Here is a 22,990-nt window from a genome sequence, read left to right as displayed (position 1 = left end):
TTATCATTTAGATTAGCTGCTCAGTGAAATCTGTGTATTTGCATATAGAAGACAGGAAACCTGAGGGCAGTTTTAAAGTGGAGGAAATGGATCTTCTCTTACAGCAACTGATGATACTGCTAATTGGGTGAGAGATTATCTGGATAAATGTTCAAGCCATCAACAGTATACTAAAAAAGAAAGGGATCCCTATTGTAATGCATATCTTTATAATGCTTTTTATATTTAAATATGCTTAATGGCACAGGTATTCAAGAGTGTGCTGTAACATGTACTGTTCTTTATTTGCTCTCTGTAGTAACTGATGATTTCAAGTTGGGACTGGAGGTGTCATCCTTCTTGACAGCATTAGTGTGATCCAAAATCTCATATGGTAATAGTTTTTGATAAAAGCAGTGACTGGATCACACTAAAGCATTCAATGCCTTGATGTTACAAGAGCAAGAATCAGCTTTTTATATGTCACTATGACATAGCAGCGCCTCAGGATCTGTACAGGACTAATGCATTTTGTCAAAGTACACAGTCTGTAGAAAGAGGCTGGTTTGGAAAACTTCACCTATGGCTTTTGTCTGTCAGAACAATACTTAGTGCTGTGCTGTACAGTCATGGAACAGTTAATTTAGGAATAACAGCTTTTAATTAATGGACAAACTGAGTATTTTTTACTTGTTTTTCTTGTGTTTGAGATGATGGTTATGTGAAGACCTGTTTTCTTAGGTGTAATTAGCTGTTAGAGAAAATCAGTGTTCTGAGTTGGATCTTTCTCTAGATGCTCAGCATTTTAGATGTGCTTTCAGAGTACTAGGTTTTTGCAGTTTACTGACTCTTCTGGCCCGAGACCTAAGTTCCTTTAGACTACTGTCATCGGTTCTTGCATGCATGTCACAGCATGGTTCCCTAAAAGCTTTCTGTTGATATAAATAACCTGGGTTATTCCACTCCCTAATAGCATACGGAGTCCTGCTGGTGTGCTGAATAATGATTTAGCAGCTGGATGGAAGACTTGTTACTCATCTTCTGTTCCTGGCCTTGAGAAAAGGACATTCCTAGTTGCTGCAGTGAGAATGTGTACCTTCTCCTTCCCTGTTCTTATTTTTGAAACAGCGGGTCATTTTCATGTCTATAAATTCCGTGGAGTGCTGCCACAGATTCTCATGTTTGGTACTGACTCTGAAGATGGCTGCTAGGGACTCATACGCACAGTCAGGGACTCAGCCAGCCTAAGCTGTGGGTATTTGCAACATAACCTTTCTTAACCAGCTCACTCATCCAGGATTCAAGCTGCAGCTGGATGCATACCCGTGTGGTCTGCTGAATAGCCACATCTGGCAGAAGACCTAGGAAAGCAGAAAGGTAAAAGCTCTGTGCTGTAACAGAGGATGTGGCAGCAGGCAGAGTTCTGACACTTGACTCTGTGTATGTACTGTGTGACAAGAAGCGTAAGGGTAGCACAGAAATGAAGTCTGGTGAATGTGTTTACCAAAAATCAGATTGTTTCACAATGGGCAGCATTCCAATAAGTATTAGCACGATTTCTTTGGAAGGCCTTTGCTTGAAGGTTTGATTTCTCTTAAGCAACCACTGATGGGCTGCTATCATGGCAACAGATCAGTGCAAAGGACTTAAAGTACTTTTTTAAAGGAGAAAATCTTTATCAAGATTGCATATGGCCACATGTGCAGCTGGCTTTATGGGTGAGTGTATAGACTAGGTCTAGAAAAAGTCCACTCTTCTGTATTCCAGCAGATGAATGACTCCTTTTTTGTCACCATGGCTCCAGCAGAACTTCATCTTGGCACTATATTTCCTTACATGTACATCAATCACTGTAGATAGTTTCATGATGTCTTAGGAAGGAGAGTAGAAGCTTTGTCTCAGTGCTGCACAAATTGATTGATTTTTTTTTTTTCCCCCTCCCCCTCCTGTATTTTTTGCTTATTTGGGTTGTTTCTCAAAGAAGTAAAGAGTACAAAATATGAAGATACAAACACTATTGTGCAGTAAATGTTAGGGGAAGGACTTTGCAACTGGTTTAAAATATTCGGTTTAAGATATTCAGTTTAAAATAGAAAAAAAAGAGTTTATATGTGTAAGTAAGTAGAGAAGCATTACTCTTGAAAAAATTAGCATTTCATGATAACACAAAAAGTGTAGTTTCATTTTGTAATCTCTTAAAGCTTTGATGCATTTTCTCAGGTCTGATGCATTTTCTCTGGTCAGTTGAACAAAGTCCCTAGGTATTCTAACCATAGTTTTCCTCAAAAAAGTAAGTACATTTTGTGTTTATAAGACATACCAGAAGTGGTGTCTCTTTTAAATGTTTAAATGGCCCGACAGTGTAAATCATATTTACATGAACAGTTTGACTATGCCGTAAATGACATAGTCAGCATGAGATTTTCCTCCCCTGCTATGGTGAGACAACTGGGAAGAAGGAGAGCAGTTCAGTCTTCACACCCCTTTAATCATCTGCTGAAAGTGAGATCATGACTTTTTTTGTGCTGAGAAATAGACTGAGACCTCAAGTTTATTCCATTTTGTATAAACCACCTATTTATTGTACAGTAACAGCTTTTTGTCTCTCTAATGGGAATTTGCTTTCAGGCAATGTCTTAGCACTGCAAAGTATCATTTCCCCTTACTAATATTTTCTTTTCCCCTTAACTTGATGCAAATTTGATGTAGAAAATTGTAGTCAGCAGAAAACATGGTTTCTTTTCTTTTCCAACTTCTTGCAGGAGTTCTTCATATTTTCTGCAGAGTTGGGAGAAAAATGTAAAGCAATAAGTGAGAAATTGCTGCACCTGGAAGATCAATTGCAGAGTTCTGCCTGCAGAGTTGATGAAGGAGTTATTCATATCCTTTTTGGTACAGCTACAGGTATGTATCAATCTGTGTAAGTATGTATGTGGAATACTTGCCTTTCAGGTTCACATGGAATACTAGTTTTTAATACAGATTGAATACATTAAGAAGGTGAGAATTGATTGTCTTGCCGAAGTGGGTGTTTTTGTTGTAGCAAGTTTTCCTACAGTGAACTTTCACTGTGGTCTGATCCAGCTTTAATTGATTTAAACAGAAGTTATTTCTGTGCACACTGAGATTAGGCACTGGAAAGCCTTTATTCTACTGTTAAATCCTTTTGTTAGTAATGCTCATGTAAGTAAATGCCTAGCACACTAAAAGCTGCATGGATATGAGTATCCATGCACCTGCATTTCCCAACATGATTTAGCCAAATTAAATGCTACATCATTGACTCAGATTGTGCATATTGTCACATGTAGTTTGGGGGTCTTCCCTTTAAAAAAAAATGGGCAGCAGGTGCATCATGTGGCATCCTATGCAATTTAATCTGCCTCTAGCTCTCCAGTGCAAGTAACCAGATAAGATGTTGTCTTATAAAGCACCCATATCTTTCTGTGCTTCATTTGTCATTCCTTAACTGATTGAAGATTGCTTAACTTTTATGAGGCATTCACTGGGCATTTTTCAAAATTTAAGAGCACAGAGTGTTGTTTCATTTGTAACTTTCATAGACAAAAGAGATTTTGTTCAGCTAAGAAAGAGAAAAAATAATAAGAACCAGTGAGGCTAAGGAAGATGAGAGTACTTAGCTGGTTAGGTTTTAAAGGAAAAGAGGTGGCAGGCAGTGGGATAATGAGGAAAGATGAATAAATTCAGGTTGGAGAGATTAATAGAAGAGCCTTTACAGACACCTGAAGGTGATTTGAAGTGAAGAAGGATTCAGTTCCTCCTAACCTGAGGTGGGCAGGCCTGCAGGAGAGGGTTTAGAGAAGGGATAATAAATAGAGTGTGTGGAAATACCACTGTATTTTAGGTAATTTGGCATCTATGGCCAGCATATTGCAAAATCCTATTGTAGAAACTTGGTTTCTGTAAAGGTATCAGAATGGCAGAGAGAGGAGGAATGCACCAGGAGGTGCTACATCAGAGGGGAGAAAGGCAGTCGCTGATTTGTTACTACTTCAGATCTTTCTCTCATAAGTATTTCAATGTACAGATAGATTATTTTCTTGTATATACCACAGACCAGTTTGCAGTACTCTTTCAATTATATTTACAGCCTGTGTGCTTGGTTGCATTTGTTTCCCTGATGCTCTTTGTGATCATTCTTTTCAGAGCTATATGAATGTGTGTGTCTTGTGTGCGTGCAGAGCATCTAATTCCTCCTTTATGCATATTTGCTCTCAAATAAGCTTTTCTCATTAACCCCAATAGAAGAACTTTGAGTTACGGATTCTTTGTAGTGGATTTAGATTCCCATTCAAACCAAGTAGTCAGGCCTGATCATGGCTACAGTTTACTAGGTAAGGTGAAATAAGCTGGAAAACTGCTTTTTGATTCCTGAAGAAAGTACACTACAAGTAAAATAGTAGCATTTGTATTTTCTATGGAGTGTGCATATTTCTTTGTAGGTGGTGAAACTAAAAGAAGTAGTTGAAAAAATAAAACCTAATCATTGAAAGTTTGACAAGAGTTGTAGGTTAATCTCATTCTAAGCCACGCTTGTCTGATACAGATCTGATTTCTGCTGTTGGTGAAATTTAGCTCATGTTATCTAAGTACAGAAATGCAGACTGTGTGATATCCTGGTCCTAGCAAGACCACTAGCCACAAAATGAGAAACCATGTTTAGGACATAGGGACATACAGAGAAAGCAGTTCAGCAGTTCGGCTGCCCCTTATTAACATTCAGTTGCTATTTCAGAGGTAGTCCAGATCAATGTGCATAAAATGCTGCCATCTGGTACATGTAATTGCTGTGCTATACTTCAAAAAGGAATGAGGAAAAATAGCTACCACAGTGCTACAGACCTGTACATTGTTTTTTGAGTAAAAACTGCTCAGTGCCTATAAAATAAACTTTCAGTCATTGTAACGTGCCTATATCGCAGAAAGTAGACTGCCTCAGTAGAATGATTTATGATTAATAGATGGATCTATTGTTTTCATGGTAGTTTATTTGGTTTAAAATAAAACAAGTTCTTAACCCAATATTGGATAATTATTCAGTGTTCATTAAAAATCTGTAGAACTCTTGAGAGTGGGAGCTTAAAGATCTGTGATTGTACTGAAAGCAGGGTAAATTTTTCAAACTCATGTTTGCTGGTTATTTTTGCCCTTCCCAACAACCCCCCCAAAACTGCCTTAAAAATAAATGTTACAAACTGTATTAGGTCACAAATCTAACTGGGGGCTGCACAGATGTAAATTAGTCCTGTCAGCTGATTATTAAAAGACTTTTGAAGACTCCACTGAGAAAAATAAATTCCTGATGCTCTTAAGCCATTTGCCAATGTTTAGTGTGTGTCATAGCTTTGATTAATAATTAAGTTTGTATTAGAAGAAAAATCCCAGATGTCATTGTTTTTCATTCTATGTTCTGGTGGCGTAGCACACTTAAATCAACCATGCTGCTCATCATAATTGCCAGCACAACCTGAACAAAAGAGAAATCTAGTGCTATTTCTTGGTCCCGAGTATAGGCACAGGCTGAATTGGGATTCTCATTTATTTTTGAAGCCTTTCATAGCAAATATTAAACTGTACTTTTGTATAAAAAGCATCAAACAATGGGGGAGGAAGGGGGAAGAAAATCTCCTCTGTAGCACTACGACATATTTGCTAAATTCTATGTAGTATAACCAAATAAACCCACAGAACATTCAATTATGGCTAATTATTGCTGAGTGTATGAAAACAGTCCACATCATTAATTGGAAATAGCAAAGGATGAAAGGCGACTCATTCTGGTGTCTGCAGAGCTGATGAGAGGTGTTACTTTCCTGACAGTTAAGGCTTGGAATTCCCACTAAAATTAAATGGAGCCTATATTGCAATTTCACAGTCATTTTTGTTCTTAATTAGCAGGTGCATTTTGATAGACAATTTGAATGCCTGTAATAGTTCCCCCTTTTGTTGGAAGAAACCTGGCTGGACTATTATTATAAAAGCAATCTGCATTTGTCATCCTTAAATGGGCATTTTAAACAGTTTCTTTGAAATCAGAATTTTGTTCCTGTTCATTAGGCACTGCAGGTCACTTTGCTAACCCTTCACCTTGATCATATGGCAGGATCCATCAAATCTTGCTTTACACCAGAGTAGGTTTTCAACAGAACCAGGAGTGTGGAATCTTATCCTGGGTGAACCTGCACTAAATTTTGGGATCCCACAAGAGTGAGAGGTGTCAATAGTGCCCTCTTTGATTTTATTTTTAATGACAGGAGGGTGAGCCCTTTCCACTGTGTGTCGCATTGAGAGAACGTGGTTCCACTTGTATTGTTTATGTATGATGGAGGTAGGTTGGTGTATTTATGCCCATGTGCTTCAGTTTCTTTGCCTTCCATTTTGTTTTACAATATACTCTTAGTTTCTAACCTTTCCTATAGTAAGGCAACTGGTTTATGATACCTGCTCTTTGTCTCTTTTCCTTAAGCATTTGAGCTGAGAAAACAACAGATCATCGATGAGCCCGTTTTGTCTAAAAATTAAGTCTGCCATAATTAGCTCTGCTTTGTATCTCCTTTGTAAATTGTTGACTCTGTCATGTTGCTAAAGTGTTTTAAAGAAAGAAAGTCAAATAACTGAAAAGCTACAATCAAGACAACATTAGAGCTGTGTTATTGTTGCAGAATTTGGATTGTGTTTATGCGAAGCTGTTCCTAAATACTTGAATTTATTGCTTATGAGACATGGAAGAGATTTTGGCAGTATTTCACGGGAAGACAGCAGGACCAGAAAATGTTCCTAGTTGAAACTTATTTTGGCTTCTGTTTTGGTACTGGCTCAATATTTGCAGCATTGGGGTTGCGAATTTAAGCATTAAGGACATACTTGCATGTGGATCCATGCAAAACTAGGATAGTTTTTTTCATATTTAAAATAGGGGAAGTTGTATCCAGACATAACCTCTGTATATGTATAGAAATTCAATGCTGAGCCCTATACCATATATTTTTCCTAGCTATAACGGCTTGTTTGACAGTTACTGGTCTACAGCTGGCTCTGGTATTATTTATGAGGTTACTGAAACTTGCTGCAGTTAGACTATGCAGTCATCTTTCTTTTCGCTCCATCTTCCTGTTGGTTAAGAGTTTCTTTCCCTGTCCTCTTAATTTTCATCCATCCTTCAAGGTTTCTTATCCACTGGCACCAAAATGTTTTCATTTTGTTTTTTCTTTCTACCTGAAAAGAGATTTTGTAATAGTTTGGGATATTACACATAACAGCGTGTAGCCAGAAACTGCACATCAGAAGTAATTTAATTTCAGAGGCTTCCTGGTGTTCATAAACTGAAGAATTTCTATTCTACCAGTTAGGTTTTCAGCAGAGTCTCATGATTAAGTGGCAGAGCAGTGGACAGTCCAGGACTGCTCATATGAAGATAATAATGTTTTTTACTTCAGAGGAGATGCAAAGCATAACTAATTTGTCCTTGTATGGCCCTTTGAGATCCTAAGGGAAGTTTTATGTGTGCTGCTATTACTTGTAATAACAGACATAATCCCATTATATTAATAGGAGCTGTCCAGAAACTAGAAGTGTGCATGAATACTCCCGGTGAATGTGTTAAAACATCATAGTAAATGTATGTAAATATACAAAGATGAAAGTTTGAAGACCTGATAACAGAATCAAAAGCAGCCAAAATGCTTTTCAAAGGCAAAACTGTGACTGCCTGAAATAGCCATGATTGGTATAGCTTTCTCATGGTCCTCTCTAGTCACAGTTTTTCAAACATAGCAGCTCACTTTTTACAGTTACATAACCCGAGGGCGTCTTTTTTTCCTGGCATTGCATTGACATTGGGGTCGAGTAAAACAACATTTCATAATGGATGAGCTTTGTAAAGGATAAAGCCTGTCCTTGTGCGTTATCCTTCCTGTGTGCTGTATTTTTGAAATGGAGTTGTTTCAGTGTCAGCCCGTTTCATTTCCCTTGAAGTGAGTTTGTGGCTCTCTCAGAGATCATTTGGTGACTTACTGCTAGAAATGACCGCAATTTTCTCTCTCATGGCCTGCTTGGGTTAACCTTTTAGGGTCCTTGCCTTTCAAGCCATACCTGTACAGGAGGCCTCAGTGTGGAAGGGGTGGTCCCTGGGGCTTATTCAGAGTCTTACTCATTGGTTCACAGCTTCAGCAGGCTCTGACTTGTATCGTGCTTACTTTGCTCTCCACATAGTGTAACCTGTGGAAGAGAAAATAAGGTTGGTTGTGTCATCTGATCTACACCCAGTCCTTGTGCTTGAGTCAACAATGGATAGTCTCACTGACAGAAGATTATAAGTAGCAAGGCTTATATATTGATAGTACAAACTATGCTTATTCCCAGGAGAGAGTAGTCGTCAGAACAAAAAGCTGTACTGCCTAAGAAGCTACGCCACTTTAAAAATCGTTGTGTGTCTCAACAGTTGCCACTAGCTCCCGTGCATATCCTGCCTTCATCTGACAGTCTGTTCACTGCTGCACCCCTTGTGTTCATTCCTGCTATCTTGCCTCTCATTGTGGAGCTGGGAAGGAGGAAACTGGAAGGTCTCTTAAGAGGCCGATCTATTAACCATAATTTTCTTCCCGAGTGCCTTGCAGGAAATCTGAAATACACAATGGCATATAAAATGTGGAAAACTCTCTTAACCGAATGAAGTCTATTTACTGAATTATCAGATGTATTTCTGGTGGCCTTTCTCCTTTTCATGCACAACTGCATAACCTTGCTGCTGCTAATTTCTTTGCTTTTCAACTTGTTCAAAGCATTCACTGTGAAACCTCCTATAGTTTTATATTTGTGGGGTTTGTGCTGTAATTATACTGATAATTCAGCTAAGATTAGAGCACAGATTTTCTCTGCTATAAGCTAATTTTGCTACTTACCTAGCTTCCCAACACTCCTTGCATAGCACACATCCCCGAGCTTGCTAAAGCCACACAAGCTGTGGTCGCTTGGCTTACATTTCAGACTACTCCCGCTGCCCTGTTGCCTTTATCTGAGGTCTGATCCGCTCAGGTCTATGGCTCTGGCTTAAAAGTCCACCCTCCACCCAGCGGACAGCTTGCAGGTAGTGCTGCTGCCTGTATGGTACAGCTTCTTCATCTCCTTCCTTCCCCTGAGAACAATGTCCAAGCAGTATCCACTATCCTGTTCCTTTTTTAAAGTGCTAAATAATGCTACTTGAGAACTCCAGTTTGCCTGGATTTTTTTTTTCTTCTTTTTGAAAGCAAGTGTGAGAAATGTATTAATATTTAATCCTAACAATTTGGAAGAACTTGAAGCTACAATAAGATAGCCATGGCCATCTGTTGTGAGCAGCAGAACAAGAATTTATTTAATAACTTGGAAAGAGAAGAGGGACTGCCAATCACCTATAGATTTATTCCTTAATAAAGCTTGCACAGTCTCTGCAGAGGGAGATCCAGGTGGTGAAGGAGACACTCCAGACAGTGCTCATGCAACTTCAGCCAGCAAAGGAGGCAGAAGAAAAGGCTGGAGACTTCCTCTGTGACAGCTGGTGTCCAGGAAAACAAGACTTGAAGGAATAATGAGCAGAAAGAGCTGGTAGGATGACATTAATTCACAAAGGGCTGCTTTTAGTAACTGAATATTGTTTTACCAAGCCTCAGGGATCTCTTCTCTCCCTGCATAACTAATAACTAAATCAATTATGGAGCAACAGAGCCTGGAGGTCTATCATCAGAAGTATGCTACACAGCCTCACATGTTCTGGCACAGATTGGGAAACAGCTTTCAGAGCAGAGCAGCCCCTGTTAATGTGTAGATTACAAATTGATACATTTCAAGTGAGTCTGCAAAGTTGCCTTTAATGTCAGTGAAATGTTCTCCTTGAAGACTCATAAACAGTATCTGTCTTCCTTACTCATGGATTTTATCTCTGATTTAAAAATGTAGCATTAAGGCTGGAACATCGAGTATTGCTTGAAAACTAGATGTAAGAACAACTTTTTTTTTCCTCTTCCTTAGGCTTTAACAGCTTTCTTACACTGAATGCATTTTCACATTCCTGCAATAATTAAATCAATAGGATGAAATTCAAGCTAACAGCATTCTTTCTATTGAAATTTGGACCTCTTTTACTCAGTGGTATTGAGTACAGTGGAGGTAACTAACAGCAACCCCTATAGCAGTAGCGTAACTCGCTTCATTTATGTATTAATATAAACTTGCTTTAGTATTACAGGGGTTGTAAAGCACAAAGAATTATTACATGGGTAATTTGTCTACCGTAAATACTGTGTGAATGATATGTCATTATGTCTCCTTGTAAAGATTATTACTACTATTATATTACTTAGATCTTCCTTGTAAACTTCAACAGGAACGCAGATATTTTTTTGTAACAGACAGGTATATGTATATATACGTAAACATGTCTTTTTATAGGAAATAAAACCAATGCTCAGCTGAAGCCAACTACTATAAATGATCTATACTTAAATCATTGTTCAAAACAGTTAATGCCTTTAGGAATTCATCATGTACCCTTAGCTGGATACCAGTATATCTCTGATGTCACAAAAAAAATTCTGCTTCTGCCATTTGTTGGAGGGGAAGAATTTATAAAGAAAATCTGGTTTGTGTTTTTTTATTAAGCCAATAGATGAAGAAAACGTCTTGCACCTCAGTACTGTGCTTTTTATACCATTGCTCTGACAGTTTTAAGATTACTTTTTTCTGCTTCTTCAATTGCTAAATTTACTAGCCACATTGTGAAGGTTTTTACAAATTCAGAAGGTCATTGGGCTACTAGCCCGCTAAGATTGTGTTCAATTTCTGTGTGAGTTTTAATCCTAGTTGAAGCTTCTACCTCAATGTTAAGGATAGAAGGGAAAAAAGTTCCAGGCAGCCAAGACATACAACAGGATTATAATTGCATCCAGGAGCATACGGTTCTCAAAGCAAAGCTCAGGTGGTTGCTGAGGTACCATCAGGTAGTCATCAGATCCTCAAGGTGGATTTATAACTCTGTAATTCAGAACATGGTTGACTTTTCTCTTTGTGGAAAACGTGAGCCAGCATCCTTGTTGTGGTAAAGACTTTTGGATCTTCACCTTGTCTGGACTGTGCCCCTCAATTCCCATTCCAATCCCCAATCTCTTACTGCTCCTCTCTTTGACCAGTTCTTTCTCCAAGCTTTTCTGGACAGTCCCTGTTCAATACCTACCTCCCCATAGCAGATTTGGCACTTTCTGAAATGCATCCAGACAGGTAAACAAGGCATTTGTCTCCAGCTCAAGGTAGCCCAATCAGCATGGGTAGCAGCCTGTGGCACCCTGATGTTCACCCCATGCACAGGACCAGCTCCCATCCTGTGGAACGCACCTGAGTTCAGATAAACAGCAAAGAAAGCACACTGACAAGATCAGTCTCTTACAGCTGTTTCCTTAAGACCTGTAGAACATCCTTGTGGGTTAACACCACAGAGGGCCCAGGTACTGAGTTTCCAGCTATGAGCTCTTATATAGGATAATGGCCAGTACACTGAGGTTGCATGACCCTTCTTCTCCTACACAGAGGGGTGTGTGGAGTTTTGTCCTTTGAATAAGTAGTGCCCACAATGTAAAGAGTTGGCAGGCCGTGTAAGTAAGTGCCTCAGAGCCAGCTAAGCATGAAGTCTGCCTCCTCGCTCAACAACCATGACAGGGGCAGGAGAACAGCACCTTCATTCTCACTGCCCCTTTCTTGAAGACATTCCTGCTCAATTAAAAAGCCTGTGTGGCTTTTGTGTTTCAGAGCACTGCTGCATTTTAATAAAAACTCAACCTATGCAACCACTTTAGTAAGATGCTGAACTCCTGAGAAGGAAAACTGAATCAGTCATCATTCGTGTCATATTTGTCTCTGTTAACATTTACTTTATACATAATGTGGACTACTACTACTTTAATTTATTATTCCATTAACTTCACTGTTTGTTGTGGGAAGTTAGAGCCAGTAATCATTCCTTTTCTCAGACATGCTGTATAATAAGCATACTTAAAGAAAGGTATACTATGCAATGTATTAGCTGCCTTTTATTGGTGGGTAGAAAACTTTCAAATAAAGAGAAAAATGTTTTTAACTAACCCGATGCCTGTTTGCATTCTGTGCAGCGTACAAGGCTTTAGAAATTTCATCCTGCGGAGATGGGATTGGTGAAGAGGGGAGGAGAGGAGAAAGAAACCATGTGGGTGACTGTTATTGTGCTGTTGACAGCAGCAATGCCTCTGCTTGGGAAATTCCGTGATGCCTTCTGGAAGCAGTCTGTAAAGATGCAATTAAGACCAGAGTCTCACAGCAAAATGTAGCTATTTTCATTGTGAAAGGAAGAGAAATAGCATGCTGTGAGCTATACAGACAGGTAAACCTGCTGTGATGAAAAGTGAAAGAGCATCTGTGGTATCCCAAGGATGTGTTTCACATATGCTTGCTAGGACTCCATCACCTCCAGATGAACTGAAGTCCTACCACCTGCAAGCAATGAATCTCAACAGAAATAAGCCTCTTTCTCATTTTGGAGCAGGGTGCTCTCCTTGTCTAAGACCCCAAGCCCTCAAAGTTTTGAAGAGTACACAGACAGGCGTACAGGCTTTGCGTGTTAAGCCTTTGCACATCAAAGGAATCATAGAATTGTTTAGGTTGGAACCTTCACCAGGTTCTTTGGACTTCCAAGGCACATGCAATAGACTGCTTGAGGAAAGGTACAAGGTGAGGAAGCAGCTCACCTCAAGCAGTCCGTTGCATGTGCTTTAGAGGAGGAGTTAGTTATGTTTAATACACACCACCACCCCCACCCCGACCCATGTACAGACATACTCAAGGGACTAAAGGAGAAAGCAAAGAGGGGACAGCACCCAAAGGGTGTTTAGCACCAGCCCAGTGTTTCTTTTCACAATCAATTAGCTAATCCATTCTTTCTAAAGCATGACAGCTTAGACTTTTGCTATCATTACTTGTTAAATCAAGATAAGCACATCTTCTGGAGAGCACTGGAGAAGGCAGTTCAATAACGGATCCCAGACAGTGCTGGAGAGAGCTCCAGGGTAAGATTAGAATAATCCTCATATGTATCCTCTTAGTTTACTAGCCTATTATAAATGAGATTGGGACCAAGAGATTTTTAGTCTCTGAGATTAACATGCTACAAAGAAGCTCTAAAATACTACGCACATGTGGATATTTTTCTGTACTGTTTATTAAGGAAGATAATAGAAGTTTCTAGAGAGATTCAAGAAAAGAACAAGGAAGAAAGGCCTGTGAATATAGGAGATTCTTTCTGAACTTCTGAAGAGCAGCCAAGCCAGCAGCCACAGTAAAGCATTTATCTTAAATTTCTAATGAAGGCTTGAATATGAGGCCTGGGAAAAGAACATCTGGGGTTGAGTGAGTAAGGAAATGTCTGAGCTCTTCACATGCGTGGCATTCGGCCACTCTTTCCTGGTTTTCTTGTCTGGAAAAGCAGTGTCCTACTGAAGGGGGGTGTTGTGGTATTGTCAAAGACACACACAAGGTCAGTACATCACTAGGCTATTTGTTCTTATAATCATCTGCAAAGTTGAACAAATAGTTTATAATAAGCAGCCACACAGGAATACTAAGTGGAAAATGAGCGAAAATATTGAAATAATCAGAGTCACAGCTAGGAGACACATGATGGGTCTCACTGGAGAAATGGAAAATTAAGAGACCCTTCCACAGTGACAATCCAATTTACAATCAGAAAACAACCTCACATGTATTACTTTTCTGACAATGAGACTATGAAACACCAAAAGAAATACTTCTGGATTTTCTTACCAAGTAGGCTCAAGAGTTTGTGTGTATCAGCTCAATCCCAAGACCTATAGCTTGCGCACACTTTCAGGCTTCCCTCTAGGAGCACCCCAGTGCCAGCAGCCTGGAGCCAGGCACGGCGCTGGATATAGGAGCTCCTCCAGGGCTGCACTGGGAGTCAGTGTCACAGGAACTGGATTAGAGATACCGGGGCCAACCTGTTTTGCTCCCTGGGGATTGGGAGGAGCAATAGGGACACATCCATCTCACTATTTCTGTGCTCTTCTAGAAACTTAAAAATTTTGTTTTCCTATTGTTTAAAGCACATTTTCAGAAAGTTCCTTTTTCATTCTTCATGAAATTTGAAAGGACCAGGATTAGTTTCTCCTGGCTTTAATACAGTTTGTCCTGGCTTTAATACAGTAAGGTCAGGCAATGAGACCTGCTTGTTCCTGGCTATTGTCTGATGAGTTTGGATCAAAGTTTACTCCTGTAATTTCAATAACCAGAGTTCCTGGAGCAGCAGCTGGCTGGTTGACCAGGCTATTTTTCCCCACTTAGATGGCAATGCTGTAAAGCAGGAGCATGGTATTGGCACCTGCACACAGCACTGAAAAGACTTTACAAATGGTGCCAACTCCACTGTCCCCACAAAATGAAAGTGGACAAGGTTTCAGGTAAAGAGGTGCAGGAATTGCTGAGATGATAGATTAGGAAAATCTAACTTTCTCACAACAGACCAGCAAAGCTGAGTACCAGTAACTTAGCCACATAAAGACCAAAATGTGACCCACTCACATCCTTTAGTATTTACACTGGGAAAGATTTCCAGTGCCTATTGTCCATTTCATTTAGCAGAATCCTCCACAACAGAAAAATAAGACATTTCTAGGGAGGGAGAGAATTGACCATTGGAGCAAAAAACTGTCTCAAAGTTAAAACAAGCTTGAGATTTTATTTTTTCTTCGAAGAAAGCCCTCCTGAATCCCAGATGTAACACATTTGGTTCAGGAAGCACCACAATGCAGTTTCATACATGCATGATTTGGATGCCACTGACAAGTAGGGACAGTGCTTTGCCTTAAATATATGCACTTTCTTTAGTGGCTTAAAAATAAAAAGGTCACAGAAAGAACAAATGCTTTGGTAACTGTTTAGCAGCAGAGGTGGACTTGGCAGACAGGGCAGCTGGGTGTCTGCAACCTGGAACAACCTATTTACCTATTCTCTGATCTTGACCTTAGCTCAAAAGGGCAAGTGAAACCAAACATTAAGGAAGGGCTTATTGTAAATCTTTCCTGGGATGCCAAGACTAAAGCTATTACAAAATGGTTCAGAGCCTGACTAGGCAGGAGCCGAGGGTTTCAAGCCAAATTCCCTCTTTCCTCAGGGCCAGCAGGTTAAATGTGGCTGGGGGCACATTTCATGATGCAGCACCAGGCAGGATGGGGTGATGCCAGCACTGAGCTCATGTCTGGGAGCAGAGGCATTGCCCAGCACTCACACTGTGCTCCAGCCTAGTAAGCAGCACTGGTGTTTGCAGCACTGCACAACATCCTCTGCAAAAGAAGAAAACCCAGAGAAACACAACCAGCACCATAGCCATCAGGCACTGCGTGTTTTGGCTCCAGTGCTGGCATTTGATCAACCTGTTGCCACTCGTTTTCAAAGTGAAAAGGAAAAAGTGAAGAGAGCACCCTGCCTCTCACAGCCATACATGATTTGTCATTACTAATTCTCTATAATGAGCTGTAGCAAGTGAGGCCAGTCTCTTTTCATTAATCCTGACAGGAAACATTTCTTCTTTGTCTTCCCATCAAGTACCCCAAAGTCTTTGAGTGAATATGCACTACAGCTGTACCAAACCCCCAACTCTCCTTGAAACTTCTCCTTAGCATCATGAACAGAAGGCAGCAACACAGAGCAGCTCTTCCAGTACAGTAATACTGCCTGGTTATGACATGGGAACAGTAAGGCATCACAGCTTTATTTCCTTTTTTTTTTTTTCTTTTACTGTGTTTTTTATTATCCTGAATTGGAAATGTAATATTGATTAGGTCTTCTTAAATATCAATGCTTAGTAATCCTATTAAAATAAAGGTCTTCTGTAGTGGAAAATAAAAGAAATGAAGCAGCAATGGTGTCTCCTAAAAGATAAATAAATCACCAGGCCTGGTTAATGTCTCCTCTTCTGCAGCCTTAGTTCTTGGGCTTTAGAAAGTTCTTCCCAGAAGATATATTGAGGCCAGGGGGACAATCATTCAGGGATTTCTTTATTCACTTTCCCTATAAATTGGTAACAGACCCTGCTTGTCTTTTGCAAAAGATACCGGAAAGCATCGAGTTTTGCCTCTAAAGCTGTTAATGATTACTGGGTCATTTATTATGGGAGGTGGTAGTTAGCTCTACGAGTTGAATCAACAGGAGAAAATAATCCCAACTCCTGTGTACAGACAGTCCTGTAATACAGCAACCTAAGCGAAGAGGCTTATGCCTCTTGGTCAGGAGCTACCAGGGTGGTTATCCTTCCCTCCAGTCAGCCTACCCCTGGGTAAAGGCTTAGGCAGACAGATGTACTCCACATTCATCCTGTAACACCTTTAACATATGGTTTATGCATGTCCTAAACAGTGCAGATTTGAAAGAAAGGAGCTAATTTTGTACTGGAATTCAAGAGTTTTTTTCCCCTGTCTGCTGGTTGATCTTTTCCTTTCAGCTCTTTCATCTCCCAGCACAACATTCTGCCTCTGCTGTGGGCTGCACCTCAGCTCAGAGATATGGGGGGCTGTGGCAGTCCTCACCCCTGCACTCCGCACATGTTCACAGGCACGCACACACATGCTCACACACACTCAGTCCAAGGGACTAAATAGAGCTTCACCTTGTCTCGTTTGGGTTGAAGCCTGCTGAAGCGGTGCTCAGGAGAGGCAAGCATGCCTGTCAGGGATTAAGGATCCGCAGAGGTGATCTCAAAGAAAGCTGTTTTCAGCAGTCACACACATCTGCCTCTTCAGAAGCTGAGGCCAGGCTGACACAGAGCAGAGCTGTTTGTCTAACCACATGCCCAAAGCATCTATAAAATCTTCGCCTTATCACTGCAGAAGCACTGACAAAACACCACCAGATTGGACAGAAAGCTTAGTTCCACTGGCTGAAGTGGGAGGCAGAAGGTACAATTTGGGCAGGCAGGAGCTTGCCCTGCCTGTTCCTCCAGAGGAGGAAGAGCTGCATGACCCTGTCAGCACCCGACACGCCTGTGCTCAGGCTTTCATGGGGGCTTGTCAGCTGCAGTAAGAAGTTCACACACCCCCTTTGAAAGGGGAAAGCAAACTCATCTGCCTGGAAATACAACAAAACCAAACTCACAAGTCAAGGACAGTCTGGTTCTCCATCTGGCCCTATCAAGGCTCAGCTGTATGATCACTGGCTTTCTGCCCCAAACTGTACCAGGCTCAGATATAGTTAATATATCAGTCCTGCATGGTTACTGTGTAGCTCGGTTACTAGTTGTGAAGGATTTCAGAGAAACAGGAGAGACGAACTTCTCATACCTGATAGGCAACTCCAGGTTATCCCTACATAACCAGTAATGCTGCCCAGCTCTCTCGTCATTGAAGGGGGATGAAAGGGGAGAGGTTGCTTTCCCTCTGGGGTTTTAAACACATCAATGCTTTTGAGGATGTATACCCAAGTCCCTGGTAAATTTTATCAATGCCCTTACTATAAACCCAAATGCTGTCCAGGCTGTCCCAAGCTGAGCTTTCTGGTTTGTCTTTGTTCACTAATCCTAGGATGAAATTCACATGCCTCTCTATTCTTGCCAAACTCAACACTTGCCGCTGGCAGTCAGGTCTCCTGGCCAGTCTGTCCCCTGCGCAAAGACACACTGTTCACCTGGCACAGGATGTTCAGACCCTTTTCTTGGTCTGCATCTCTTCTGACTTTGGACACCACTTTGATTTTCAAAATGCCAACAGCGAAGTTTGGGGTAAAAAACACACAAAAAAAACCCCGAAGTGTCATGGTTTAGGGACTGTAGTGACAGGACAAGGGGTAACGGGTTCAAACTTACACAGGGGAAGTTTAGATTGGATATAAGGAAGAAGTTCTTTACTGTGAGGGTGGTGAGGTACTGGAATGGGTTGCCCAGGGAGGTTGTGAGTGCTCCATCCCTGGCAGTGTTCAAGACAGAGCCTTGGATAAGATGGTTTAGTGTGAGGTGTCCCTGCCCATGGCAGGGGGGTTGGAACTAGATGATCTTAAGGTCCTTTCCAACCCTAACTTTTATATGATTCTATGGTGATCTGCAGTTAGGCAGAGATTTATGTGATCCAGGGTTGATGAAGAGAAAATTAAGCTCATAAGATACCCTCCATGAAGCACATGACATAGAAGACAGACTCCGTGAATACACAAACAGCACTGCCTGTTAGAGGTCAAGTCTTTCCTCGTGACTTGGTGACAAGTTTTCAACCATATGCTCTTGCAAATCTGTTGCTGAATGCAACTCCATTCTCACCCAGAGTGAGCAAGTTGCCCTAGCAGGAGCCTCAAGTACAACATCAAATGCCAGTACTTAACCTCCAGTCACTGACCAAGAGGTTACGGTGCTGCCATCAAGTCTCACAGAAAGGCAGAACAATTTCTCCCATGCTATTGTTGGGTAGAAGGAGGACTTGACAACTTCTGCTCACATGGAGGAACAACGCTGACCTGCATTTAGGAGGGACTTGGACTGAGTTTCAGCAAGTGCCACGCACACAGGTGAGTCCAGGAAGCAGCTCCACTTCCCACAGCCTCTGCCACTCCTCTGTGAACCTGATGCTGATTTTCAGCTGCTCTGTCCACCTGCTGATGCCCTCTGGAGTTTCCCCTTGCAGATATGCAGCCTCTCTCGCAGAGGACACAGTGTAAGATTTTATATCATGGGCTGTCAAAGGGAAAGCTTCTCCTTCATACATACGTTCAATACAAGCTTCAATACGCACATTCACACCCCACCCCTCTTCTAGGCTAAACACTGAGTCTTGAACCAAATCCCACCTGCCCTTCCAGGCATGGCAGGCAAATTGACTGCTTTAAAACGTAAATAAGAGGCAAAAAAAGAAAAAGCCCAGAAAGTAAAGTGGACTGCTCTGTTGAGAGTTTCCGATCTGTCAAGTGCTCCCTGATGCTTTTTATCACAAGTAATCCTTTAAGAGGTTTTGCTGGAGGGAGCATTAGAGTGTGCAGGATCATGCAGAGGTCTCCAAGGAGAGTCACAAAGCAATACCAGCAGAAAAACAGAGGCAAGAGGCATGCCACTGACGTGGCTCTCAAATTCTGCTCTTAAAACATGAGGGAAACCTGAGATTAGACAGATACGCAGGATCCTTACAATAGCAGCCACTAAGTGCATGTCATTTCTGAATTGCATCTTTACAAGCAGCGCTGACCCAAATATAAGATTTAAGCACAGGAAACAATTTACTGCCCCTTTTGGAGTAACAGCTGAGCTGCTTAAGGAAAGCTTGACCTAAGGTGATAAGATAAAAAGCTTCATCATCTGCAACCGCATCCCTAGAGCATCTGAACTCTGCTTGGGCTCCCTGTGCGTGTCTCTCCTTTGAAACTGATGTAAGACAGTCCTCTCTTAGCTCATCTGTTTCAGGCTCATAAAATGACAGGAATGACAACATTCGTCACTGAGACTCTGCACAAGAAGGTAGTCACTACAAAGTAAAGTACAAGCCTGGCTTCTCCAGCTCAGCCCAGGGACGGATGTGAAGCTCTCAGAGAGAGATAGGAACTTGCTCTTCTTGCAATGAGCAGAAATCAAACTCAGGCCAAATCCTGCAAAATTGCTACAGATTACCCATGAGTCTGATACTTTTCATCCAGTGAGGCACAAGATGCGAGGCAGGTCCCTGCAAAGGGCGCAATTTAGCATAACTTACTTCATGGGTCACTCTGTGTAAGGGTTTGCAAGACCCCAGAGCACATCATGCATTTCAGGTGATGGCAGCACTGCCATCAGTGGATTTGCCGAGGAAAATACTACCTTAGATTTTTTATTTCGCCTCTCATCCAAAAAATGTTGTGAATGTTTTCTTCTCAGCTGAAACAAAGTTCCTGTCGTAAAGGGTGTGGGGAATTATTCTAATGTGGTGATGCTGCCCAGCTGTTTTAAAAAGGAAACAAGTAGTCCTCATTTTTCACCACAATAATGGGACAAGTGTAAGTCAGCAATGCTAGAGATCACTTGGGAAGAGCAGGGTATCGTTTTTCCAAACCAGGAAAAATAATGTCTTCAGCCATCTCTTGAATTAAATATTCACAGTCACAAAGGAGTGAGGTCCCATATTCTCAGTAGTCTTATCTATCATGACAGAGGTGGTTACATATTCATACGTAATGCCTGCCCACACTGGTCCACAGCATTATTCACTGCCATCACTAGGTCAGTATCAAGACAGTGCAGAAGGTGGTGTATGTCCTTTATATATTGTGTTATGTGAATTAATGATCACAATAAAAACACCAAAGAACCCCAACCCTGCTACCTTATTGAAAAGAGGAGCTGAGGTAAAAAAAGAGATGAGCTCAACCACCATCTCCTCACACACCTGGAGTTAGCAGCGATATTATTCACGTCAGACTACTTCATGTGGAACAAACTTCGTGCTTTGTGTCAAACCGAGGACAGTCACTTTCTGCACAGGATTTTTACTCTTGCAAACCTAGCACAGAATAGTCAGACAGCCTTCTTCACCCAGGTTCACTGACCAAGACATAAAAAACTGTGCCCAAATGTGGAGCTAACCCAAAGAAATGAGGGTCTCCCACCATTTGCCTGGTCTGCACAGGCACAGGGAGCTCCTGCTGAGAGAGTTTCCTCTACCTACTGCTCATTTCCATTCTGCACACACTGGAAACACCTTTCTCACTCCCCACAGATCCTCTAAGCCCAGTTAATAAGATAAATACTGTGAGTTTGCCATGCAGCAGCTCACTCCTCGGCAGCAAAGAAACCCTCCTTGCAACCTGCTCAGCAGCAGGAGCAAGGAGCTTACCATTCCCACTACTGGCTCTCATCAGCTTCACATTGAGAGGAGAAGGGGCGAATTGTCCCACCAAAACCAAAAGAAGTGAATGCAAACATCAGCTCACAGACAGATGTACCATGTTTCATGCAGAAAGCAGGGCAGAGATTATCCAGATAATAGATAATAAGGACTCTCTGGCAGACCTTGCAATTCCCTCTTTGGGGTACACAATATTCCCAGCTAATCTGCAGGGTTGTTTTCTCCTTCCCCACCACACAGCCTTTTAGTACTATTCATTCCTATATGCACATACAGAACCCTGCTTTCATCATGACATGGGCTAATTAACCAATTCTGACACAGTAATTAGCTGGTAAAAGTAGGTCTACACTTTCTTATTTAACACATCAGTGCTGTAGTTCTTGCACCAGAGAAGCTTCAAAGGCCAGCTGGGCACATTTTGCCTACTGCTGCCTACTGCACTGCAGCTTGCCCACTTGCACAGTTCCACAATGCTGAAGAGCTCCTGTCCACACAGTGACTGGCTGCTCTGCGTCAGGAGCCATAAAGAGACATGGCAGGACCAAAGCAAAGACCGTATCTGCATCGTAAATCACATCACTGGTGCGTTCCAGACATACTATTGAGCCAGATCACACTTTAACACATCAGGCATGTTTTGTATGAGAGCTCTGGCACATCCCTATCTGTGTTAGATGATGCTTAGCCAGCTTAAAAGTAACTCGGTGAGAGTCACAGAACCCATAAGCCTGTTTTGACTCAGTAGCCACGTCATAGGTCTTGGTTCCAAATAGTCTGCAGACAAGAAGTAACAGCTCTATCAAGTCCCACTCAATCTGGAAACAGGATGAGCATCCCCAGGAGTCCCGCGGATGAATTTCACATCCCATTTTGAACCACAGATATCAGCTTACCCTGCAAATGCTACCAAGTTTTAAATATCAAATGCTCTGCAGGAACATGATATTTCTCCTCGCCTTCCCCCGCTCCCCACCCTCAGGGCCATGTTGCCTTCCCCTCTATTTCCAGCTTGCAGACTTCTTACTAGAAGCTTCAGTATTTCTCTTAACTCTGGTCAGCACTGGATAGACACCGGTGCAGATGCACGGTGTGACTGAAACTGAGGGAATGTTTTATTTTGGAAAGGTAGTTCCGAGCTTTGTCGGGAAAGAAAATATTGACTAACCTGGGGCAAGCCAGGACCAGTACCCACTCTGATATCCATCAGTTTACATATTCTGAATTAGGAAACGTGGCTGCTTGCAGGCCAGTAAGCACTAGACAGGTCCAGCCATGGTTCTAAGCCAAGCAGGGCAGAGTTGCCTGCACCCCTGTGTTGAGTATCTGACATGTGAGCCAGTGGAGCTACGTCTGTCTCTCTCCTCCTCCTGTAACCTTCACTAGAGGTATTGCATCCCAGTGCCACTGAGATTAATGTCAATTTCCAATAGATGGGGTCTGGGACACAGGCTGGCCATGGACCCCTGGATCATTTCCTGACTTTCAGCCTGATGAAAGACATTTAGTGGGCTTGGGGAGGGTATTGAGGGGCCCATCTTCATTTGCAGAGGAACACATGAAACTTGCTCAGAGAAACCCTGTTATTAGCCACTATGAAGATGCCTCCATCTCATAGCAGATGGCAGCATCACATGCTGAAGCATTTTTTAAAGTGCTTTATGTGCCAGGAAGCAGTCACATCAGGTTAGCAGTTCACAAGTACGCTGGAGTTCAGAAATTCATTTACTGCTGTTCCAACACTTCCCAAATGGCACGTCTGAACCCTGGTTCCCCTCAATAACTGTATTGCTATTTCCCTGCCCCCAGTAGCCGGAAGATGCATTTTATATTTTCATGCAAACACTAAACTTTTATAAAGTCTCTGTGGCGTGGGTTACTCCACAGCACAACTCATCTGCCCTCCCTGCCTGGTTTTGTACATCTTTAAAGATAACACATTGAATAGATCCAGGGTCCAACAAGTTATGGGCACAGAACCCACAGGCGTGTGACCTCCACAGGCTGGCTTCAGTCCACATTAATAATATAAACTTTGTAACCTAAAACATAGTTCAGGTAAATATTGAACTGGTGTTATCTTGCTGCTGTTCCCCAGCTGAGCAAGAAGGGTTCAAAGCTACAGGTGTGAG

The 22,990-nt window shown here is 41.7% G+C and overlaps 1 protein-coding gene and 1 long non-coding RNA gene across 6 annotated transcripts in view; one reads left to right on the top strand and one right to left on the bottom strand.

Annotated features, from left to right (window-relative positions):
* The window catches only part of DISC1 (DISC1 scaffold protein), a 200,698-nt gene extending 191,209 nt beyond the window's left edge, over positions 1-9,489 (top strand). For 2 of the 4 annotated variants that reach the window (XM_065680273.1, XM_065680271.1), the window contains 2 exons: positions 2,742-2,883; positions 6,467-9,489. In XM_065680273.1, coding sequence (XP_065536345.1) covers positions 2,742-2,883; positions 6,467-6,522 — 198 coding nt within the window. In that variant the 3' untranslated portion in view covers positions 6,523-9,489. Of the gene's footprint in view, positions 1-2,741; positions 2,884-6,466 lie in introns of those variants that run through there. The other 2 variants (XM_065680272.1, XM_065680274.1) reach the window with 2 other exon arrangements.
* Positions 2,447-22,990, bottom strand: part of LOC136015001 (uncharacterized) — a 34,722-nt gene continuing 14,178 nt past the window's right edge. The window contains exons 1-4 of one of the 2 annotated variants that reach the window (XR_010613026.1): positions 13,819-13,978; positions 11,207-11,364; positions 8,092-8,217; positions 2,447-2,757 (exon numbers count right to left, since the gene is read on the bottom strand). This is a non-coding gene — a long non-coding RNA (uncharacterized LOC136015001). Of the gene's footprint in view, positions 2,758-8,091; positions 8,218-11,206; positions 11,365-13,818; positions 13,979-22,990 lie in introns of those variants that run through there. The other variant, XR_010613027.1, reaches the window with a different exon arrangement.

The sequence above is a fragment of the Lathamus discolor genome, chromosome 5 (genome assembly GCF_037157495.1).
Source record: "Lathamus discolor isolate bLatDis1 chromosome 5, bLatDis1.hap1, whole genome shotgun sequence".
NCBI classification, from domain to species: Eukaryota; Metazoa; Chordata; class Aves; order Psittaciformes; family Psittacidae; genus Lathamus; species Lathamus discolor.
The sequence above is the reverse complement of the archived record's forward strand: the minus strand, read 5'-3'. Positions and strand labels throughout refer to the sequence as shown.